The 20,851-nt window shown below is 36.7% G+C and overlaps 1 protein-coding gene across 1 annotated transcript in view; it reads right to left on the bottom strand.

Moving 5' to 3' along the window:
- Positions 1-20,851, bottom strand: part of stx17 (syntaxin 17) — a 110,081-nt gene that overhangs the window by 72,990 nt on the left and 16,240 nt on the right. Inside the window, exon 3 of the mRNA XM_073054279.1 lies at positions 9,497-9,562. Coding sequence (XP_072910380.1) covers positions 9,497-9,562 — 66 coding nt within the window. The remainder of the gene's footprint in view (positions 1-9,496; positions 9,563-20,851) is intronic.

Consider the following 20,851-nt stretch of genomic DNA (forward strand, 5'->3'; position numbering starts at 1 on the left):
GCTGCCTACCAAGTTAAGGGCCCATGATATTACAGGAAAGTTACTAACATGGTTACAGCATTGGCTGATTGGCAGGAGGCAGTGAGTAGGAATAAAAGGATCCTTTTCTGGTTGGCTGCCAGTGACTAGTGGTGTTCCGTAGGGGTCAGTGCTGGGACCACTTATTTTTATGCTGTATATAAATGATTTAGATAATTGAATAGATGGCTTTATTGTCAAGTTTTCAGATGATACAAAGATTGGTGGAGGGGCAGGTAGTGTTGAGGAAACAGGTAAGATGCAGAAGGACTTAGACAGATGAGGAGATGGGCAAAAAAGTGGCAAATGAAATACAATGCTGGAAAATGCATGGTCATGCACTTTGGTAGTAGAAATAAATGTGTGGACTATTTTCTAAGCGGGGAGAAAATCCAGGAATCTAAGATGCAGAGGGACTTGGGAGTGTCCTTGTGCAGAGTACCCTGAAGGTTAACTTGCAAGTTGTGTCAGTGGTGAGGAAGGCAAATGCTATGTTAGTATTGATTTCAAGAGGTCTAGAATACAAGAGCAAGGATGTGATGCTGAGGCTTTATAAGGCACTGGTGAAGCCTCACCTTGAGTATCGTGAAGAGTTTTGGGCCCCTCATCTTAGAAAAGATGTGCTGGAATTGGAGAGGATCTAGACGAGGTTCACAAGTATGATTCCAGGAATGAAAGGGTTAATAATGGTTCTGGGTCTATATTCGCTGGAATTCAGAAGGATGATGTGGGGGGATCTCATTGAAACCTTTCAAATGTTGAAAGGCCTAGACAGAGTAGATATGAAAAGGATGTTTCCCATGGTGGGAGAGTCTAGGACAAGAGGGCACAGTCTCAGGATAGTGGGGTGCCCTTTCAAAACAGAGATGAAGAGGAATTTCTTTTGCCAAAGGGTGATGAATTTGTGGAATTTGTTGCCACATGCAGCTGTGGAAGACAGCTCATTGGGTGTATTTAAGGCAGAGATTGATAGGTTCTTGATTAGACATGGCATCAAAGGTTACGAGGAGAAGGCCAAGAACTCAGGTTGAGAAGTAAAAAGGATCAGCCATGATTGAATGGCGAAGCAGACTCGATGGCTGGATGGCTTAATTCTACTCCAATGTCTTATGGTCTAATGTGGTTATGAAACAATAATTTTTTTTCATTTTAAACATTTTGTATTGACTCTCAATTAAATATTATTTTGTACAATGGACATGCTCCAGTATATATTTGCAAAATTACAAAATCTAAAAGCATAAATACTTTACAGATAAATGCGACTGATTTCACAGAACATATACAGTTAAAGTCAGTCACTTGTAATAACCTTCAACTCCATGGTTTCGATACTACTTGTGAAAACAAGACTGCAACAGTTAATCATTTAGAAATGTCAGCAACAATGATGTAAGTCTTATTATTCTCCAGCCCAGCCAACACCTCCAACACAGTCGATTCTGGTGAAGATTGCATAAGTTTTGTCTAAAACCTTTCTAAAATACAGTCAAAAATGTCAGGGGCTTCATTAAGATATCAGCCACAAGCCTAATTTTCATCAAATATTTATTTCTAGATGCTATTTTAAATGTGTTAATGAAAATGTTCTCATCATATTTGCATAGAAAAAAAAGAAATCAACATGCCTGATAAATAAATGATTTAGAATTCTAATAAAGAAGTTAGCACCTTGTCCAGGTTACAGATATGGTATGAATGCATAAATACTGCTCAAAAGTTTAGCTTCTTAAAAGATTATCTACCACCAACTCAGTTATCCATCACATCACAAATTAAGTTTCAAAAATACAAAATTAATTGTCAAAGCTGAGAATCAATCCCTAATTATTGTAACTTGAAATTAAATGTATACATTTTTGTGGAATGGACCATTTTTTTCTCTGCTTCCAGCTACTCCACATAAATTCCCTAGCCAAACATCTAATCAAGCTCCATATTGGACAAAACTACTTAAGAACATACACATGACAGTACGTAATTTTGAGCTCTCAGGATCCACTTCTTTTCTGTGTCTGAGCTCCATCCCAATCACGTTTATCACTTAGCAATTATTATCTGCTGAGATGAAAAACACAATGACTGACAAGCCAATTAAAAGCTCAACAGATCTATCATTCACATGGCTGTTAATCTCATTTCTTCAGAAGTATCTGACCCCATTGTTCAATAACTACTGGTCACTTTCATCTGGATTGCTAGTGTTTGCTGCTTCCTTATCAACAAAGTCTAATTTATCTCACACATTGCCCCAGTAAGAAACTGGCTTCTTAATTGAACAGAGCTCTGTGTAGCATCTACACTACACGGTCTAATACAACTGAGGAGCTAAATAAAGCCATGCCCTCAAAACCACAAACAGAAACAATGACAGTTTGCTGCATTCAGCATTTGCCCAAACTATGACTTAAAGACTGCTATGGGTTTCAATTCTCATGGAGCTGCATCAGTAGTGAAGAAAGAGACAGTAGTTCATTTAGAACAGAATACACCTGAACCACGCTGAGAACAAATTTCTACTGTTATGCCTGCAGCCCCCTCCTTTGTGAGAATCGCAAGATCACTGTTGGGTTGGGTCAGGGGGCCCAGGAAATGAGAAAGAGACGTGCGGAATGTCTCGTTCCCCGGCGATGTAAAGCTACGGGACATGGCCATTGTCTCTTGGAGACAAATTTGTGGATTGAGATACTATGCTACGTGAATGCCCTCAGGCAAAGTGGGCTGGTTGAGGGAGAGATTGCATCACCCCAACCTGATTGACATCTACAACCCTGCGAGTCAGGATAAAAGAGGGTCTGCAGGAACAGCCCCTCAGACGCACCAGAAGAAACGCTAGCGATCAAATGGGAAGCCATTTGAAGGAGGCCACGTGCGTTCAGTTCCATTGCCTGGGCCTGGTGGCTGGTACCACGGAAAACGGCTTTTAGCTAACAACGGGGAAACCAACTCCCCCAACTCAAAGGACTGGCATCATAAAAGACCTGGGCAAGTTTAAACCGTCTCTCTTAAACCCAAAACGCTGCAGCTTGAACAAACTAACAGTGACTGTTATATTTCCATCAGACAATACATTATCCCCTAGACAACGATAGAGCTATTTCTTATTGATTATTATTATACCCACGCTTTTAGATTTAGTATTGACGATGTATATTATCTGTATGTTTGCATTAATCTTATTTTTGTGCCCCTTTATCAATAAATACTTTTAAAAATAGTACCATTAGACTTCAACGGACCTCTCTATCTTTGCTGGTAAGTGACCCAGTTACGGGGTACGTAACACTACCAAATCCAATATCTATGGAGGTTGATAGGCCTGCACACTAATTAATGAGGCGTGGTGGGAAGGTGGAAGGTCTCAGTGAAGAGAAACTTAAAATGCTAAAGAAAAAAATACAAAGAAGCTAAGAGGGAAAGTGGTTGAGATAGGGATAGCCAGATTATGTCAGGGAGACACAAAGTTTACAAAAAAGTGCGCCAACAAATAAGAACAAGGTAAGAAAAAATTGTCATAGGACAAATGAGGCATAATGCAAAAAAATTAATCTGTCTAAAAACATGAAATGGACAAATTAAAAATTGCTGTATCTAAATCCATTCAAATCTTGAAATAAGGTAGGCAAATTATTGATGCAAATATTCGTATATGGACATAATCACCATTATGAAGACATGGCTGCATGGTAACTGAAGGAGGGAGCCGAATATCCTAGGAAGGACACAAAGAAGAAAAAGAGGATTGGCATTGTTAGTGAAGGACGGAAACAGCAATAATAAGATGATTCTGAAAATCAAAATGTAAAGTCTGTCCGTGTGTAGGTTAGAGATCTCTAAAGGCCAGAAATGTTTGCAGGAGTTGCCTTCAGGCCTCCGAATAGTAGGTGCAAAGTAAGGAATGGCATGAAACTGGAAGTTAAAGATCCATTTAACAAAGGTACTCATATGTGGTATTAAATCTAACTGTAGATTGGCTAAAACAAATTAATATTAATATTACAGGGGACAAAATTCCTGTAATGTATACAAAATTATCTTTGCGACCAGTACAAAAGGCCACCAAGGGAACAGTGCAATGAACATGGGTTCAGTTGGTCTGTTGGTGTGTGGTGTTACTTGGGGAAGAGTGACCATAACATGATAGAGAATTCTTGATTAAAATGTAACTTTAAACAAAAGAAACTAGATCCTTGGCTTTTGACGAACAAATCACAATCAGTAAGGAAGGCAGTAATGTGTCCGCCATAATTATGCTCAACACTGCTGTCCCCCAATGTGTATGTTTGTCCCCTTAATCTACTCCCTATACACTCACGATTGCATAGCCAGATTCTGCTCTAACTCTAAATTCAAATTTTGAAGTAAATTCTTGGCCTTAACCTACCTCATATCGAGCTTGCGCCTTGTCTACCTGGAATGCACTTTCTCTATAAATGTAACACTTTATTCTGCACTTTATTATTGTTTTACCCTGTTCTACCTCACTGTTGTAATGAATTGATCTGTATGGACAGTATGCAAGTTTCTCACTACACCTTAGTACAGGTGACAACAATAAACTAATTCACCAATTTACCATGAGAAGTGCCGGTTGTGATAGATTGGATAGCATCATAAAAAGCATGGCAACATATTGATAAGAACTGACAATAGGGAATGAATGCAGAGAATGGTTATACATTTCTGCTAGAACAAAATCAGAAGTGGAAAAGTGATCCAATTATGACTTACAAAAGAGGCCATGGGTAGAAATAGATTAAAAGAGGAGGCACAAACTTACCAAAAAGTAGCAAGACTCAAAACTGGGAGCAGTTTAAAATTCAGCAAAAAAAGGACCATGAGTAAGAATATATGATAGTAGATGTAGGATTTTGTATAAACACAGACACCAAAAGCTTCTCCAAGCATGTGAAAGAAACAGAAGAGTCATGACAAACAAAAAAGTGCCATACTGACTGAAACAGGAGATTTTACAATGAGGAGAACAGAAGTAGCCAATGAATTAAACAAATACAGCAGATTCTGGTTAATTGGGACACAACAGGACCAGTACATTTTGGCCCAATTAAGTGGCTGCCTCAATTAGCTCAAGATTCATGGAAATAGTTAAAAATGTACAAAAATTATAAACTACCATTTAACTCAGGAGTTCTTAACCTATGGTCCATAGACCCCTTGTTTAATGGCAATAGCCTACAGCATAAAAAGGGTGGGAACTCCTGATTGCACTGAATAACAAATTATGTATTTAAATAATAGAGAACAAATTAGAACACTGTCAATACTACTACAGTATTATAAAACTGTGTATTAGTTCCTAATAGTTACAAAAGAGGAATTATCTAGTGTACACTGCCATGTTCTTTTGATTGATGGTAAATGAATAAAATTAGTGCAAACACCTAGTGCAGATAATGGACTACCTTCTTACAATCTATTGACAACTGCATCCTCGAAAATCTTCATTTTCATTGCAATATTCAAGACGATTGTCAATACCTTCAAATTCTATACTTCCTAACTTGATAATTAGTGAAATCATTTCATTTTCACTCTCGGCCATTTCTAGCATCTCCAAGCCTGAATGCTTGAAACACAGTGAGCAAAAAATCAGTTCCGAATTGTCTTAACATTTATTTCTCATCAACTATCAGTGACAAAAGTCACTGTTTTTTTGAAGACTAACACATGCAACTGATGCTGTTTTAAAACTGTTCTAATAATGGCATAGTATCTAATGGCCACATAATGCATGCATCTGCCACTAGTTAGCAACTATTCAGCAACAGTCTCCTGCCCTAATTAAATGACTATTCTGACTATTTTCTCAATCAGTTTTTGTTCTTTAATAGTTGTCCCAAATAAGCAGCTGCCCTGATTAACCAGAATCCACTGCATTTTGATTCTGTCTTCTTGGAAGAATATACAAATTACTTTCCAGACATGTTAAAAAGCCAAGTCTAACAAAAATATAGGATTAAAAAAAATTAATATCGGTGGAAAAAATAATCAAGGAGAAATGAATGGAACTGAAAGCTGATAAAATTCTCAAGGCTTGATAATCTGCATCCCAAAATATTAAACAAGAGTGCTATGAGTAGATGTAATCATTGTATCTTCCAATATTCTATAAATATGGAACAGTTCGTGCAGATTGAAGGGTAGAAAATATTGGCTGACTGGCAGGTGGCAGAGAGTTGGAATAAAGGGGTCCTTTTCTGGTTGGCTGCCAGTGAGTAGGGTGTGCTTCCAGGGTTTGTGCTGGGACCACTTCTTTTCACATTATATGTCAATGATTTGGAAGAATGAATTGATGGCTTTGTGGCCAAGTTTGAGGACAATATGAAAATAGGCGGAGTGGCAGGTAGTGTTCAGGAAGCAGGTTGTCTGTAGAAGGACTTAGACAGATTGGGGGAATGGGCAAAGAAATGGCAGATGGAATATGGTGTAAAGAAGTGCTTGCTAATGCACTTTGGGAGAAGTAATAAAAGGGTAGACTATTTTCTAAATGGAGAGAAAATTCAATAATCAGAGTTGCAAAGGGACTTAGGAGTCCTTGTCCAGGATTCCCTAAAGGTTAACTTACAGGTTGATTTGGTGGTAAGAAAGACAAAAGCAATGTAGGCATTTGTTTTGAGAGGATTGGAATACAAAAGCTCAGATGTAACACAGATGCTTTATACGACATTGGTCAGATCACACAGAGTATTATGTGCAGTTTTGGGCCCCTTATCTAAGAAAAGATGTGCAGCCTTTGGAGATGGTCCAGAGCAGATTTGTGAGAATGATCCCAGGAATGAAAGGGTTAATATATGAGGAGCATCTGATGGCACTGGGCCTGTACTCTGGAGTTTAGAAGAATGAGGGGTGGATCTCAATGAAACTTATCAAATATTGCAAGGCCTAGAGAGAGCGGATGTGGAGAAGATGTTTCCTACAGTGGAGGAGTCTAGGACCAGAGGGAATAGCCCCAGAAGGGGGACATCCATTCATTCCAAAGATGAGGAAAAATTCCTATTGCCAGAGGACAGAGAAACTGTGGAATTCACTGCCACAGACGTCTGTGCAGGCCAAGTCATTGAGTATAGTTGAGGCAAAGATTGATAAGTTATTGATTAATCAGGGCATCAAAAGTTATGTGAAAAAGGCAGGAAAATGAGGTTGAGATGGATAATAAATCAGCCATGATAGAATGGTGCAGAAGACTCAATGGGCCGAATAGTCTAATTCTGAGATAGTGCTGATGAAGCACAATGATGAATTGCTGGTAGCAAACAAAACTATTAACTACTTTATTCATCACACTTTTTCTTGAAAATTATCACTACAATCAATAGCCTGTAACTTTCTGTCCAGTGGGATGTCATGGAACATCCGAGAGGGCTGGGCGGAATGAAATTTTATGGTCGTATACAATGATCTGTCATTCCTTGGTGACTGACAATTGCGTATGGGCAGTACTTCTGGTTCGGTTGAACCCCAAATCATACCAACCCCATACGTATATTAGCGGCCTTCGCACCACAGAATCATGTGGCTGTTAGCAGAGTTAGCCAATGAGTCAGGTTTGGATATGAGCCTGGTGAAAGGTTATATGTATAATGCAAATTTTTAATCTCCTTATCAAGGAAGTGATGCAACAGAAGTTCTCAATTTATTCCTGGGATGAGAAAGGTGTCTTATAGGAACAGATTCAGTATAATATTAACAACATTTATACAAATTAGAAGAATGAGAAAATTTCTTCTTATAACATGGAGATTGCTTAAAGGGTAATAGAAACGATCTTCACCACACAACAATTCCAAGAGAAATATGGTAAATGACATCAAATGTTACATGTGACTTTATCAACCTCATTAAATCCTTCAAATCTAGTGATAGAAAGCGACCATGGAGCATTTTTACTGAATCCAGGGATCTTCCATTTTCATCTGCAAGCAATAATCTTAACCAGCAGGCCTGGAACTGCCACAATTTCAGTCCAGACTGCTATTAAGCATAGGTATGTCAAAACCCTAACTCTTGTAACTGTTTCCACTGCTGCACAGCTCATCTTAGGACAATGGGAAACTATTCAAATTTTCCCCATAGGGGCCCTTATTACACCCAGTCAGCTCCAATGGGAAAGCCATCTTGTTGCAATATCTAACACAAAACTCCAAAACTGGCATTATTCCAGATATATCACACATGTAATTATCAACTGGACAGATGGAAAAATTCAAGTACAAATAGTAACATCCCACAACCCAGGGAAATTCTACTCTGCTATTATTCAAAATGAAAAAAGAAGAGTATTCCATTTAAGAACTATTTGTCACAATACAACTGAATAAATGGTGAAAGAAGCACACCACCTCCAAAACTAGCCACTCACCATTTGCCTACTCTGTCAAGCAGGGTATTGGTGGCAATATGTGCAGTCCCACTTAGGCCTCATCAATCATCTAGGAGCTCATAGGAATGATATGGTAGCAAGTCATCCTCACTCCAAAATGAAATCTTTCTATACCATTCTGATTATTTCTGCTTAAACATGATCTCCAGAAAGCTCACTCCACAAATTTAATTTAGGATATCTGGATTGTTGTCATTTTCTGCAACTATAATGTATTCAATTCAGTATTTATTGAGTTCTTGGTGCTTCAGTTATTGAATGCTTTTAAGCCTGCAGTGAATAGATTTGAGCACTAAGAAGATCAAAGCACACAGGGATTAGCTGGGAAATGGCAATAATGCAGAAGTTCAATCATGGTCCATTGAAAGGCATAAAAGGCACTAGAGGCAGTATGGACTATTCCTGCTCCTATCCCCATGTCGGAAAAACATTTTAAAAATATTTTTTAAGTGTGAAAGTTCCAAGAGGCATTTTGGACTCAAAAGTTATTAAACTATGACATTTTGTATCTTATCATATGGATTTTCAAATTAAAGTTTGATACTTAAAGGAAAGAGAGAAAGGAAAGCTTGGCACTTTTTGAATAAAAAACAACTTTGGTACTTAATTGGTATCTTTTTTCTTTATTCTAAACAGAATTCATTTAACTTCAATCATTTAGTGTGCCAGAATTGCCTTGGAAATGTCTCATCTCTGCTGATTGAGCTTACATTCTGGAATAGGATTCCAAAGCAGAAATTTAAAATTAATACAGAATTCAGTATTCTACTTTTTATTTATATACTGATGCTCCAAATAGAAAAAAAACCAGTCTAATCCTTAAACAACCTTAAATACGTTACTGTAGAAGTGAATAATTTTGGAATGATGAAGCTATCAACTTTAGCAAGCATGCTATAAAGGACCTTCAAAACAAAGCCAAACATCTTAATTTAATAACACATCTCATTATGGCAAGATATGGTGGAAACATGCAAAAGCAAACATACATAGCAGAGAAAATTTTTACTATGGCCCTCAATCATTTTCAGCAAATGGAATGCTACAACATGGAAAGAGTATACAAACAGCATTTACCTGCACAGTGCGGCTTGCATTGATGTGCTCCTGGTGCAGTTTGTCCCATTGACAGCAGCGCTGAAACTGTAATGCAAATTGAAAACTTTATCAGGGTTCTGTGCTGAAGGGAGGAAACATAACTTACCAACACTATACTGTTAACACTCACAAACAAGAGAAAATCTACAGATGCTGGAATTCCAAGCGACACACACAAAATGCTGGAGGAACTCAGCAGACCAGGCAGCACCTATGGAAAAAAGTACAGTCGACGTTTTGGGCTGAGATGTCAATTGTACTCTTTTGTACTTTTTTTAATATACAGTATTTCTGTTTTTTGCACTTTTTTAATCTATTCAATATATGTATACTGCAATTGATTTACTTGTTTGTTTATTTTTTTTATTTTTTTCTCTGCTAGATTATGTATTGCATTGAACTGCTGCTGCTAAATTAACAAATTTCACGTCAACATGCCGATGTTAACAAATCTGATTCCGATTCCGATTATGATTTTCTCTTGTTTGTGACTGGATTACTACACTAATTATGAACAAAGTGGATGAGCTTAGAGCGTGGATCAGTACTTGGAGCTCTGATGTTGTGGCCATTACAGAGACTTGGATGGCTCAGGGGCAAGAATGGTTGCTTCGAGTGCCAGGCTTTAGATGTTTCAGAAAGGACAGGGAGGGAGGCAAAAGAGATGGGGGCGTGGCATTGTTGATCAGAGATAGTGTCACAGCTGCAGAAAAGGGGGAAGTCATGAAAGGACTGTCTACGGAATCTCTGTAGGTGGAAGTTAGGAACAGGAAGGGGTCAATAACTCTACCGGGTGTTTTTTATAGACCATCCAATAGTAACAGGGACATCGAGGAGCAGATAGGGAGACAAATTCTGGGAAAGTGTAATAATAACAGGATTGTTTGTCATGGTGGGAGATTTTAATTTCCCAAATATCGATTGGCATCTCCTTAGAGCGAGAGGTTTAGATGGGCACAAAATGCTGGTGGAACACAGCAGGCCAGACAGCATCGATAGGGAGAAGCGCTGTTGACGTTTCAGGCCGAGACCCTTTGTCAGACCCCACTTGGAGTACTGTGCTCAGTTCTAGTCGCCTCACTACAGGAAAGATGTGGAAGCCATAGAAAGGGTGCAGAGGAGATTTACAAGGATGTTGCCTGGATTGGGGAGCATGCCTTATGAGAATAGGTTGAGTGAACTTGGCCTTTTATCCTAGGAGCGATGGAGGATGGGAAGTGACCTGATAGAGGAGTATAAGATGATAAGAGGCAGTGATTGTGTGGATAGTCAGAGGCTTTATCCCAGGGCTGAAATGGCTAGCACAAGAGGACACAGTTTTAAGGTGCTTGGAAGTAGGTACAGAGGAGATGTCAAGGGTAAGTTTTTTTACACAGAGAGTGGTGAATGCATGGAATGGGCTGCTGGCAACGGTGGTGGAGGTGGATACGATTGGGTCTTTTAAGAGACTGCTGGACAGGTACATGGAGCTTTGAAAAATAGAGGGCTATGAATAACTCTAGGTAATTTTTAAGGTAAGGACATGTTCGGCACAGCTTTATGGGCCGAAGAGGCTGTAGTGTGCTGTAGATTTTCTACGTTTCTATGTTACACTGCAAAGTCTCTTCCAGGGATGCCTAGCCTGAAGAAGTTTAAACCTTCCCTGTGTCCCGTCGAAGGGTCTTGGCCCGAAACATCAACTGTAGTTTTTTCCATAGATGTTGCCTGGCCTGCTGAGTTCCTCCAGCATTTTGTGATACTGTTAAGAATAACAATTTTCAAAATTTAAGCAATTCACCCTACTTATCTTTCCAATGGGGGGGGGGGGGGTCGACCATGGATATTGCATTATAGCTATCTTCTTGATATGTAAGACAGTATGCAAGCCAGGGCACTGCCTTAGAGACACCTTTTGCATTTTTCCTTGGGGTTCACTCTTGAAGCCTTCTCCATGAGTGGATATAGCTGCAAGGCAGGGAAGGCTTGAGATCAGAGTACTTCTTCTCCTAGATGAGCTGCCAACCAGGATGACGAGCACCATCTGCCTGAAACGACTGGTTTTAAGGCACAGTAACCAAACTTTACTTCTTTTCCTATCAGAAGAAACAGTTCTGCCAGGCTTAGTTGCCAAGCTACACAAGATGTCAAGAAGTTCAGGAGCGGGATTCATTGTCAGAGCCCATTTGTGACGTACACCATTGGAAGCTTAGTCCCTGGAAGGAGTCAGCAGGAGACACTCATGGAGTGAGCACTGTTTCAGATTTGCTCCATAACCTTTACTTTTTTTAACCTATGATCACCCTTATTTAACTTACTTTTACCTACACCAAAAGATTCTTGCTACTTTTTTGGACTTATCTTTAAGAGTTTATTGTGAATTTTGAAGAAATGAATACAGAAATGGCTCTGAGATCTAAAGGGCGAGAACCTGGGAAAGATTCCAACGGGAACGGGAAGAAGAAAAAGACCGATCCTAAGCGCACTGAATTAACTTATGAAATGTTATTGGAGGTTTTAAATGAAAAATTTGAAGAACAACGACAAATTTTCAAACAAGATATAAAGGCCTTTCAGGATTATATGGATAAGACGGATTCAGTAGTTAACCAGCAGCAAGCTCTAATCGCAACTTTGCAAGAGGATGCTCGGAAGCGAGACTTGATAATCGAAAAACTGGAGCAGAAATTATCTTCGATGATTAAACAGGTGGAAACACTTAAAGCCAAGAGTGTCGACTTTGAGAATCGGTCCAGAAGACAGAACTTACGCATACTTGGTCTCCCGGAAGGTATTGAACAAGGGGACCCCTCGAAGTACTTTGCTCAGCTTTTAAAGGATGCGTTCCCTTCTGTATTCCCAGACAGTCCTCCATTACTCGATCGTGCTCACAGAATTATGCATCGATCACCAAGTGCTTCAGCTAAACCACCGGTTGTAATTGTCCGATTTCATTATGTGCATGTTAAAGAGCAACTTATTCGTGTGGCTCAGCGTGTAGGGATGGTCAAATTCCAAGAAGTCAATTTTCGATTAGTGGAGGATTTTAGTCCAGAAGTAATGAAGGCAAGGCTTCTTTTTAAACCTCTGATGTCCGAATGTTATGAGAAAAATCTAAAACCTGCGCTCTTATACCCTGCGAAGCTCAGAATCTCGCCTCCCAATGCATCTAGGCGTGTTTTCTTTTCTACATCTGAAGCGAGAGGCTTTTTGAATGTGAACTTCCCTACTGCTGCGGATTCTCATCTCTAATAAATGAGTGATTTTGATCGTTGCAAGATGGTTTTTGTTTCCAAAACCAGATTTTGTTTCTGGCTATTGGTGTAGGTTTACTCTATATGTTATACTCTTTTTGATGTACTAATCTTTTTATTTTACTTATTTTAATCACTGTACTTTATCTTTGGTCATTATTATTAATCCTTCGACGGTGAATTTTTTTTACTAAGATGGCGGTTTCTTCTCTAAAATATTTTTGGCTTTTTTTTGATTTCGCCATTTTTTTTCTCTCGTCTTCTTCCTATAATGCATTTCTTATCACAGTTTAAAGTTTTTTTTGGTTTGTTTGGGTTTTAACCTGATTTATAAGTTACTAGTGATTATATTCTTTTTGGTTTTTTTACTGCAATTATATTAAGTTTGGTTTTAGTATAGTGATTATTACTTCTTTAGAGTTTGGGTGGATCTTTTTTATCCTTTATATACGGTTGCCTTCTGCTGATATGGGGGTAGATTTAGTTTCATTCCTCTTTTTTCCCAGCCTTTTCCTGGCTGGGGAGGACTTTTCTCCTCTTGGGTGGGGGGTCTTTTTCTAAATCTTATGCTCTTTATACCAGTTTTTTTTAGTTTTTTCATTTGGGCTGATTTTAAACTACTAAAATGTCCGCGATGTCGTCACTTCTGGGTCCGCCCCTTATTTTTGTTCCTCTTCCGGGTGCATGAGTTCATAATTTGGTTAACCCTTTATATATCAAAGGGTTGATTTCAGAAATATGGCTCAGACCATTAATTTTGTCTCTTGGAATACTAATGGCTTAAACCATCCGATTAAACGGAAAAAGATTTTCAAAGTATTCCAAAAACTGAATGCACATATTATTTTTGCACAAGAAACTCATGTGAGGAAAGAGGATAATTATTGCTTTTTTAGGTTTTGGAAGGGTCAACAGTATCATTCTAATTCGAATGCTAAAGTAAAGGGAGTTTCAATTTTTATTGATTCCTCTATTGCATTTGTCCAACACGATATCTTTTCGGATCCGAATGGTAGATTTTTGTTAATTACTGGCTCACTTTTTAACAAAAAGGTTGCTATGGTTAATGTTTATGCTCCAAATGTGGATTATCCCGATTTTTTTAAGTCCTTATTTACTTCTCTACCTAATCTAAATGAATATAAGTTAATAATGGGTGGTGACTTTAAATGGTGTTTAAATCCTTTGTTGGACAGATCTATATATACTCAGACTTTACCTAATAAGTCGGCCACTTATATTAACTCTTTTTTGACTGATAATGGAATTTTTGATATTTGGAGATTTTGGCATTCTAAGGACAAAGAGTTTTCATTTTTCTCACGTTTATCATTCCTACTCGAGAATTGATTATTTTTTTATTGACTCTTGTTTTATTCCATCGGTAATTGGTTGTAATTATGATATTATAGCCATCTCTGACCATGCTCTATTAAAACTTTCTATTAAATTTACGGATACAGCTTCTAGTGCTAGACAATGGCAATTTGATTCTACCTTACTGCAAGATCCAGATTTTATTAAATTTATGAAGGAACAGATCGATTTCTTCTTTTCAACTAATTCCACGGATGATATTTCTTGCGGAACACTTTGGGACACTTTTAAAGCATATATACGTGGACAGATTATCTCCTACTCTGTTGGTCTGAGAAAACGCATTAAGAAGGAAACTCTTTTATTGGTTGATAAAATTAAAGAGATTGACAAGAAATATTCGATTACTCCTAGCAAGGAGCTTTACAAACAAAGGGTTGAACTTCAAATGGAACATAGTTTATTACTTACATCTTCGATTGAAAATCAATTAATGAAAACCAGATCTGATTTTTATATACATAGTGATAAATCGGGTAAACTGTTAGCTAGTCAATTGAAGAATGCTTTGGTTAAACGTCAAATTACTAAGATCCGTCAGCAGAATGGGGATCTGACCGTTGACCATGATGAGATAAACAAATCTTTTCAAGATTTTTATACCTCCCTGTATCATTCTGAATTCCCTCATGATTATAATACCATGTATGATTTTCTTGGGAAATTGAATTTTCCAAAATTATCATCAGATGATCTTTCAATATTAGAAACTCATTACAGATGCAGAAATTAAAGGGGTTATTTCCTCTATGAATTCTGGGAAAGCACCAGGTCCAGATGGGTATACAGTGGAATTTTTAAAATGTTTTTCCACTACTCTTTCTCCTTGGTTATGCAGGGTTTTCGAAGAAGCAATTAGATTGGGTAATCTGCCACAATCTTTTTATAGAGCTTCCATTTTTTTAATATTGAAGAATGATAAAGACCCTACTGACTGTGCATCCTATAGACCAATATCTTTATTGAATGTAGATTCCAAGATCTTTTCCAAGTTACTGGCATCCAGGCTGGAGAAGGTATTACCTCAAATTATCTCGGAAGATCAAACTGGTTTTATTAAAAATCACTATTCTTTTTTCAATGTTAGGAGATTATTGAATATTGTTTATACTCCTTCACATAGCACTTCAGAATGTGTCATTTCATTAGATGCGGAGAAAGCATTTGATAGAGTTGAATGGCCATACTTAATTACTGTGCTTGAGAAGTTTAATTTTAGTCCGACATTCATTTCCTGGATTAAACTGATATATCATACTCCAGTAGCCTCGGTGCTTACTAACAATCAAAGATCTCCCTTTTTTCGTTTATTTCGGGGTACTAGACAAGGCTGTCCTCTTAGTCCATTATTATTTGATATTGCTTTAGAACCCTTGGCAATTGCTATCAGAGAATCACAGAACATTTTTGGCATTAATCGTGGGACGGATATACATAAGCTATCATTATATGCAGATGATTTATTATTATTTATTTCTGATCCTGAGAAATCCATTCCTGCAGTTATATCATTGTTGGCTCAATTTAGTAATTTTTCCGGGTATAAATTAAATCTTAATAAGAGTGAATTGTTTCCTTTAAATAGACAGGTTCCAATTTATGGAAATTTACCTTTTAAATTAGTTAATGACTCTTTTATTTATTTAGGGATTAAAATCACAAAAAACTATAAGGACTTATTTAAGGTTAATTTTTTACCCCTAATCGATCAGATTAAATGTTTGTTTACTAAATGGTCACCAGTATCTTTATCTCTGATAGGTCAGATTAATGCTATTAAGATGGTTATTTTACCCAAGTTTTTATATATATTTCAAGCGGTACCAATTTTTATTCCGAAATCTTTTTTTGCTAATGTTGATTCAAAAATTTCCTCATATATATGGCAGAATAAAAATCCTAGATTAGGTAAAAAAATATTTACAGAAGGCAAGGAAGGAAGGTGGAATGGCATTGCCTAATTTTAGATTTTATTATTGAGCAGTCAATATCCGATATTTGATATGTTGGTTAAAGGATTGGGATTTATCTTTTAGCCCTCATTGGGTGAACCTGGAAATTAAATCTGTACAAGGATTTTCATTGGGTTCTATTTTAGGGTCTTCTCTTCCCTTTGCTCTTTCTAAATTGCAGAAACGAATTGACAATCCTATAGTTAAACATACTTTACGTATATGGTTTCAATTTCGGAAATTTTTTGGGTTGACTCAGTTTGTTTTAAATATTCCTACTGTATCCAATTGCTTTTTTTATCCTTCTATTATAGACCAAGCTTATTCAGCTTGGAAGACTAAAGGATTACTACGATTTTCCGATTTATTTTTGGATAATTGTTTTATGTCTTTTGAACAATTATCTAATAAATATAATTTGCCTAGATTTCATTTCTTTAGATATTTACAGATTAGGAATTTCTTAAATACTGTACTTCCTACCTTTTCAAATCTTGTGTCTTCAGGTATTTTGGAGAATTTGTTTGAACTAAATCCTTCTCAGAAAGGGCTAATATCAAAACTCTACAATATAATTATGAAGATACGTTCAGAGCCCTTCTATAAGATTAAAAATGATTGGGAAAGAGAAATTAACCTTACTATCCCTATTGAGAATTGGGATAAAATACTTCAATTAGTTAATACATCATCTATATGTGCTAAACACTCATTAATACAGTTTAAGGTTGTGCATAGGGCTCATATGTCCAAGGATAAATTGGCTCATTTTTATTCTTATATAAATCCTATTTGTGACAGATGTCATTCTGAGATAGCGTCTTTAACTCATATGTTCTGGTCTTGTCCGCTTTTGAAAAAATATTGGAAAGACATTTTTGATATTATTTCCACGGTATTGAACATTGATTTACAACCTCATCCTATTACTGCAATTTTTGGTTTACCAATGATGGACTCACTCCATTTATCCTCTTCTGCTTGTTGAATGATTGCATTTCTTACATTAATGGCTAGAAGATCTATTTTGTTGAATTGGAAAGAAATTAATCCTCCTACCGTATTTCATTGGTTTTCTCAAACTATGTTATGTCTAAATTTAGAAAAAATTAGAAGTGTTGTATTTGATACTTCTATTAAATTTGAAAAGATATGGAGACCATTTATTCAATATTTTCATGTGATGTAGTATGACCCTGTTCCAAGCCTATTTGATTTTACATATGTTGAGAGGATCGGAGTTGACGACACTGATGATTTTGTATTTTTGTTAGATATTATAAACAGCCCTTTTTTTCATTTTTTCTTTTTCCCTTTTTTCTTTTTTGTTTTTTTTTCTTATTAGTTATTAGATTGTTAGATTAGTTTTTTTCTGCATAATTTTTTTTTCTTTTTCTTTTTTCTGTTTTTTTAAATATATATTATGATATACCTAGGTTTGCCTTGTTTATTGGTTACTTGTATCGTCCATGATTTGGTAAGACTCATTTATACTGTAACTATTGCTTATGTATTCTTTCATGTTCAGTTGAAATGTGTATGTTTGTAATCCCATTATCTATGTATCAATTTTATTATGTTGATATTAACAATAATAATAAAAAGATTGAAAAAGAAAGGAAGCTTAGTCCCACCACCACTCCAGCTATGACAACCTTAAGGAAGCAAATTTATCTTTCAAAAAGTGTACAATTTCTAATGCTACACTATCAAAATGATGTACCAGAAAAAAAATTTCAGAATACAGTTCATAATCATAATCTCAGGGGCGCTGAGAACATATACACAAAATCTATGCAAACTCATGACTTAAATTTTTTTTTTGTTTGAGTGTTTAATTAATATACTAATAAAGAGTATTATTAATTAATGTGGGCTGGGCAAACTTATCATATATGTTATAAATTGCATATTTCTATTGTCATCAAAGCAACCTGAATCTACACAAATTCAACATATTTCAGTAATTTCCATTTTTTATGTAATGCATAGCTATTATTGTTCTTTAATAATAGTGTTCCATAGAGAACAGTGTTTAATAATACTGTTCCATAAAGAACAATAATAGCTATACACATCAAAATTGGAAAATTAATTTGTACATGAACAAGTGACAGCAGCCACCACGGGGTCTCTACATTGACTCAGTTATATCTATTTTAGATTTGTCAGCTAAATAATTGTGGTTAAATTAAAATATAAGTTTATAACCATATATTTAATCCCCACTTTCAAATCTAGGCACAACCCATTGCCAATTATCTGATAAAACAATTCATTTATAAATTCACACCCTTCCAGGTACAAATTTCAGACAGTAAAGATATGCTACATACGTTGCTCATGATGTTTACATTAGCAGCTAGAACTGTGACTGAGCAAGAATAGGTCCTACAAAAGGTAGGTCATCAACTTTTCAGAGGCTATGGGAACTAACTGACTAATTGATATTCAACTTTTAGAACTTTCAATACCAGCTGCTGCACAGCTTAAAAAGCATATTTCAAAAGGCCTCAGCTATCACACACTTTGACCTAAATTTTACTGAGTGAAGCCTGCACTCACAATTCCAATAAATATCAATTGGATTCAATAGCAGGATATACAGAGTCCAGCATTGACACACAACCATGAAATTCATGGCAGAGCTCAGTCAACACGGTCAGGACTTCTGCATTCGTGCAGGAATCCCAAAAATATACAGGTAAGAATTAATAAGAACATAAGAAATAAGCCGGTTGAGCCTGCTCTGCCATTCAACGAGATCATAGTTGATTTGACTGTGGACTTAGCTCCACTTATCTCCTTTTCCCCATTCCATTAATTCCACTACTATGCAGGAATCTACAGAACTGTGTCTTAAAAATATTTACTGAGGTAGACACTATGACTTCCTTAGGCAAAGAATTTCACAGGCTCAATACTCTCTGGGGAAAGCAGTTCCTCCTCCCATTCTTCCTGAATCTATACCCCCAATTCTTGAAGCTATGTCTTCTAAGTCTAGTTTCAACTAATTATGGAAGCTGCTAGTTTTGTGTGTAATGGCTGGCAAACAAAAATAGCAATAATCATTTAGAAAATAATTTATAAGCAAAAATTGAAACCTTAAGAAGGATTCAGAATGGGCAAGAATGAGGCAACAAAGAACATGTTGACCCTCAATTTTTAAACAATATAATTGCAGCATATTTTAAAAGTATTTATACATGAATATTCAACTGCTTTAAAGTACAGTTTACTACACTGATTAACTTACATTTTTGTTTAAAAGGAAATGTGAAACTGCAATTGAAAATTAGAGGTGTATCTTTTGGAAGAATGCCCATTTTTCTCACTGAAAATTTTGATATTGTCATTGTGTTAACATTGTAGACTGTAGAGCATGTTGCTATAATACTGTATACAATTTCAGTTAAGGTACAAGAACTCTGAAGTGTATGGGCAAACTCAACCCAAAATTGGCTTAGTGATAGGAAGCAAGGTCTAGTGGTAGATGGGTGTCTAACTGACTGAAAGTCTATGGCGAGTGGTGTAATACAGGTTCTCTCTTTCTGCTCCTGAAAACTGTTCATAACTCAAAGAGTTGGCAAGTCAGAAATGTGGCTGCAAACATGGCAGAAAATGACTGTAGACCAACAGCACTCAACAATCACTGTAATCCTTGAGGAAATCAGACGGTAGCTTTAAATAATAATCACACTGGACAGCAAATTATTTCAAAAGTATTGCTCCCTCAGATTTTTTTTTAATGAAAGACCACTTGAAGCTGAACATAAATATAACTTCAGGCTACTTGTATCTTGTAGGGATTTGGAGAAACAAGTAATTAACTTCTATTGAATATAATGCATAATGGTGCTGACGCTTTGCAATAGATCAACTAAGATAAAAATGTTTTGTTGATGATTTTCATTTCTGAGACTTCTCACTTAAGGGTCCAACAATAATCAGCCAGCATCGATGGATCCAGTTGCCCTGATACAATTTCTCAATGACACTGTGTCCTGGTGAAACCTTTCACCATATTCATCACTGACAGTGCAAAGATTTGCAGGAGGAAGTCTAAATGGGAATGCAGAAAATGAATCTTTAATGACATGTTGCACTTCATGGTTTTGTATGCTTGAAGCATGTAAACTAGTTGCCAATAGCTTGGTGTTCTGTAGTCGCCAAGAAAATTTTCAACAACATCCTTGAATGCCTTCAATTTGATTTTCTCCAGTCCCATGAAAAGTTCTTCGAATTGCCTGCCATTGATAACCTGTTTGATTTGTGGACAAACAAAAATGCCTTTCTTAATCTTTGCATCAGTTATTCTGGGAAATACCTGTCTCAGATATCAAAATCCTTCACCTTCCTGGTTCATCGTTTTCAAGTCAAGTCAAAACAAGTCACTTTTATTTATTGTCATTTCAACCATAACTGCTAGTTAACACAGTAAAAACGAAACAACATTCCTCCAGGACCATGGTGCTACATGAACAACAGAAAACTACACTAGACTACCTGAAACAACACAAAAGTACATTAGACTTCAGACTTAGACGGGACTATAGAAGGTGCACAAAACAATGCAAGACAGTACAATAATTAATAAAGAAGACAATCGGCACAGTAAAGGGCAACTGACAATATCATAATAAAGGATGTCAATGTAAACAATGTTTTAGCAGGAATTGAGAAAGAAATTAGTAAAAATTGGAAAGTGAGTGGAGGGGGAGGGAGGGGGGAGAGAGGAGGGAGAAAGGGGAGAGAGAGGAGGGAGAGAGGAGGGA

Source organism: Hemitrygon akajei, chromosome 8 (genome assembly GCF_048418815.1).
Source record: "Hemitrygon akajei chromosome 8, sHemAka1.3, whole genome shotgun sequence".
NCBI classification, from domain to species: domain Eukaryota; kingdom Metazoa; phylum Chordata; class Chondrichthyes; order Myliobatiformes; family Dasyatidae; genus Hemitrygon; species Hemitrygon akajei.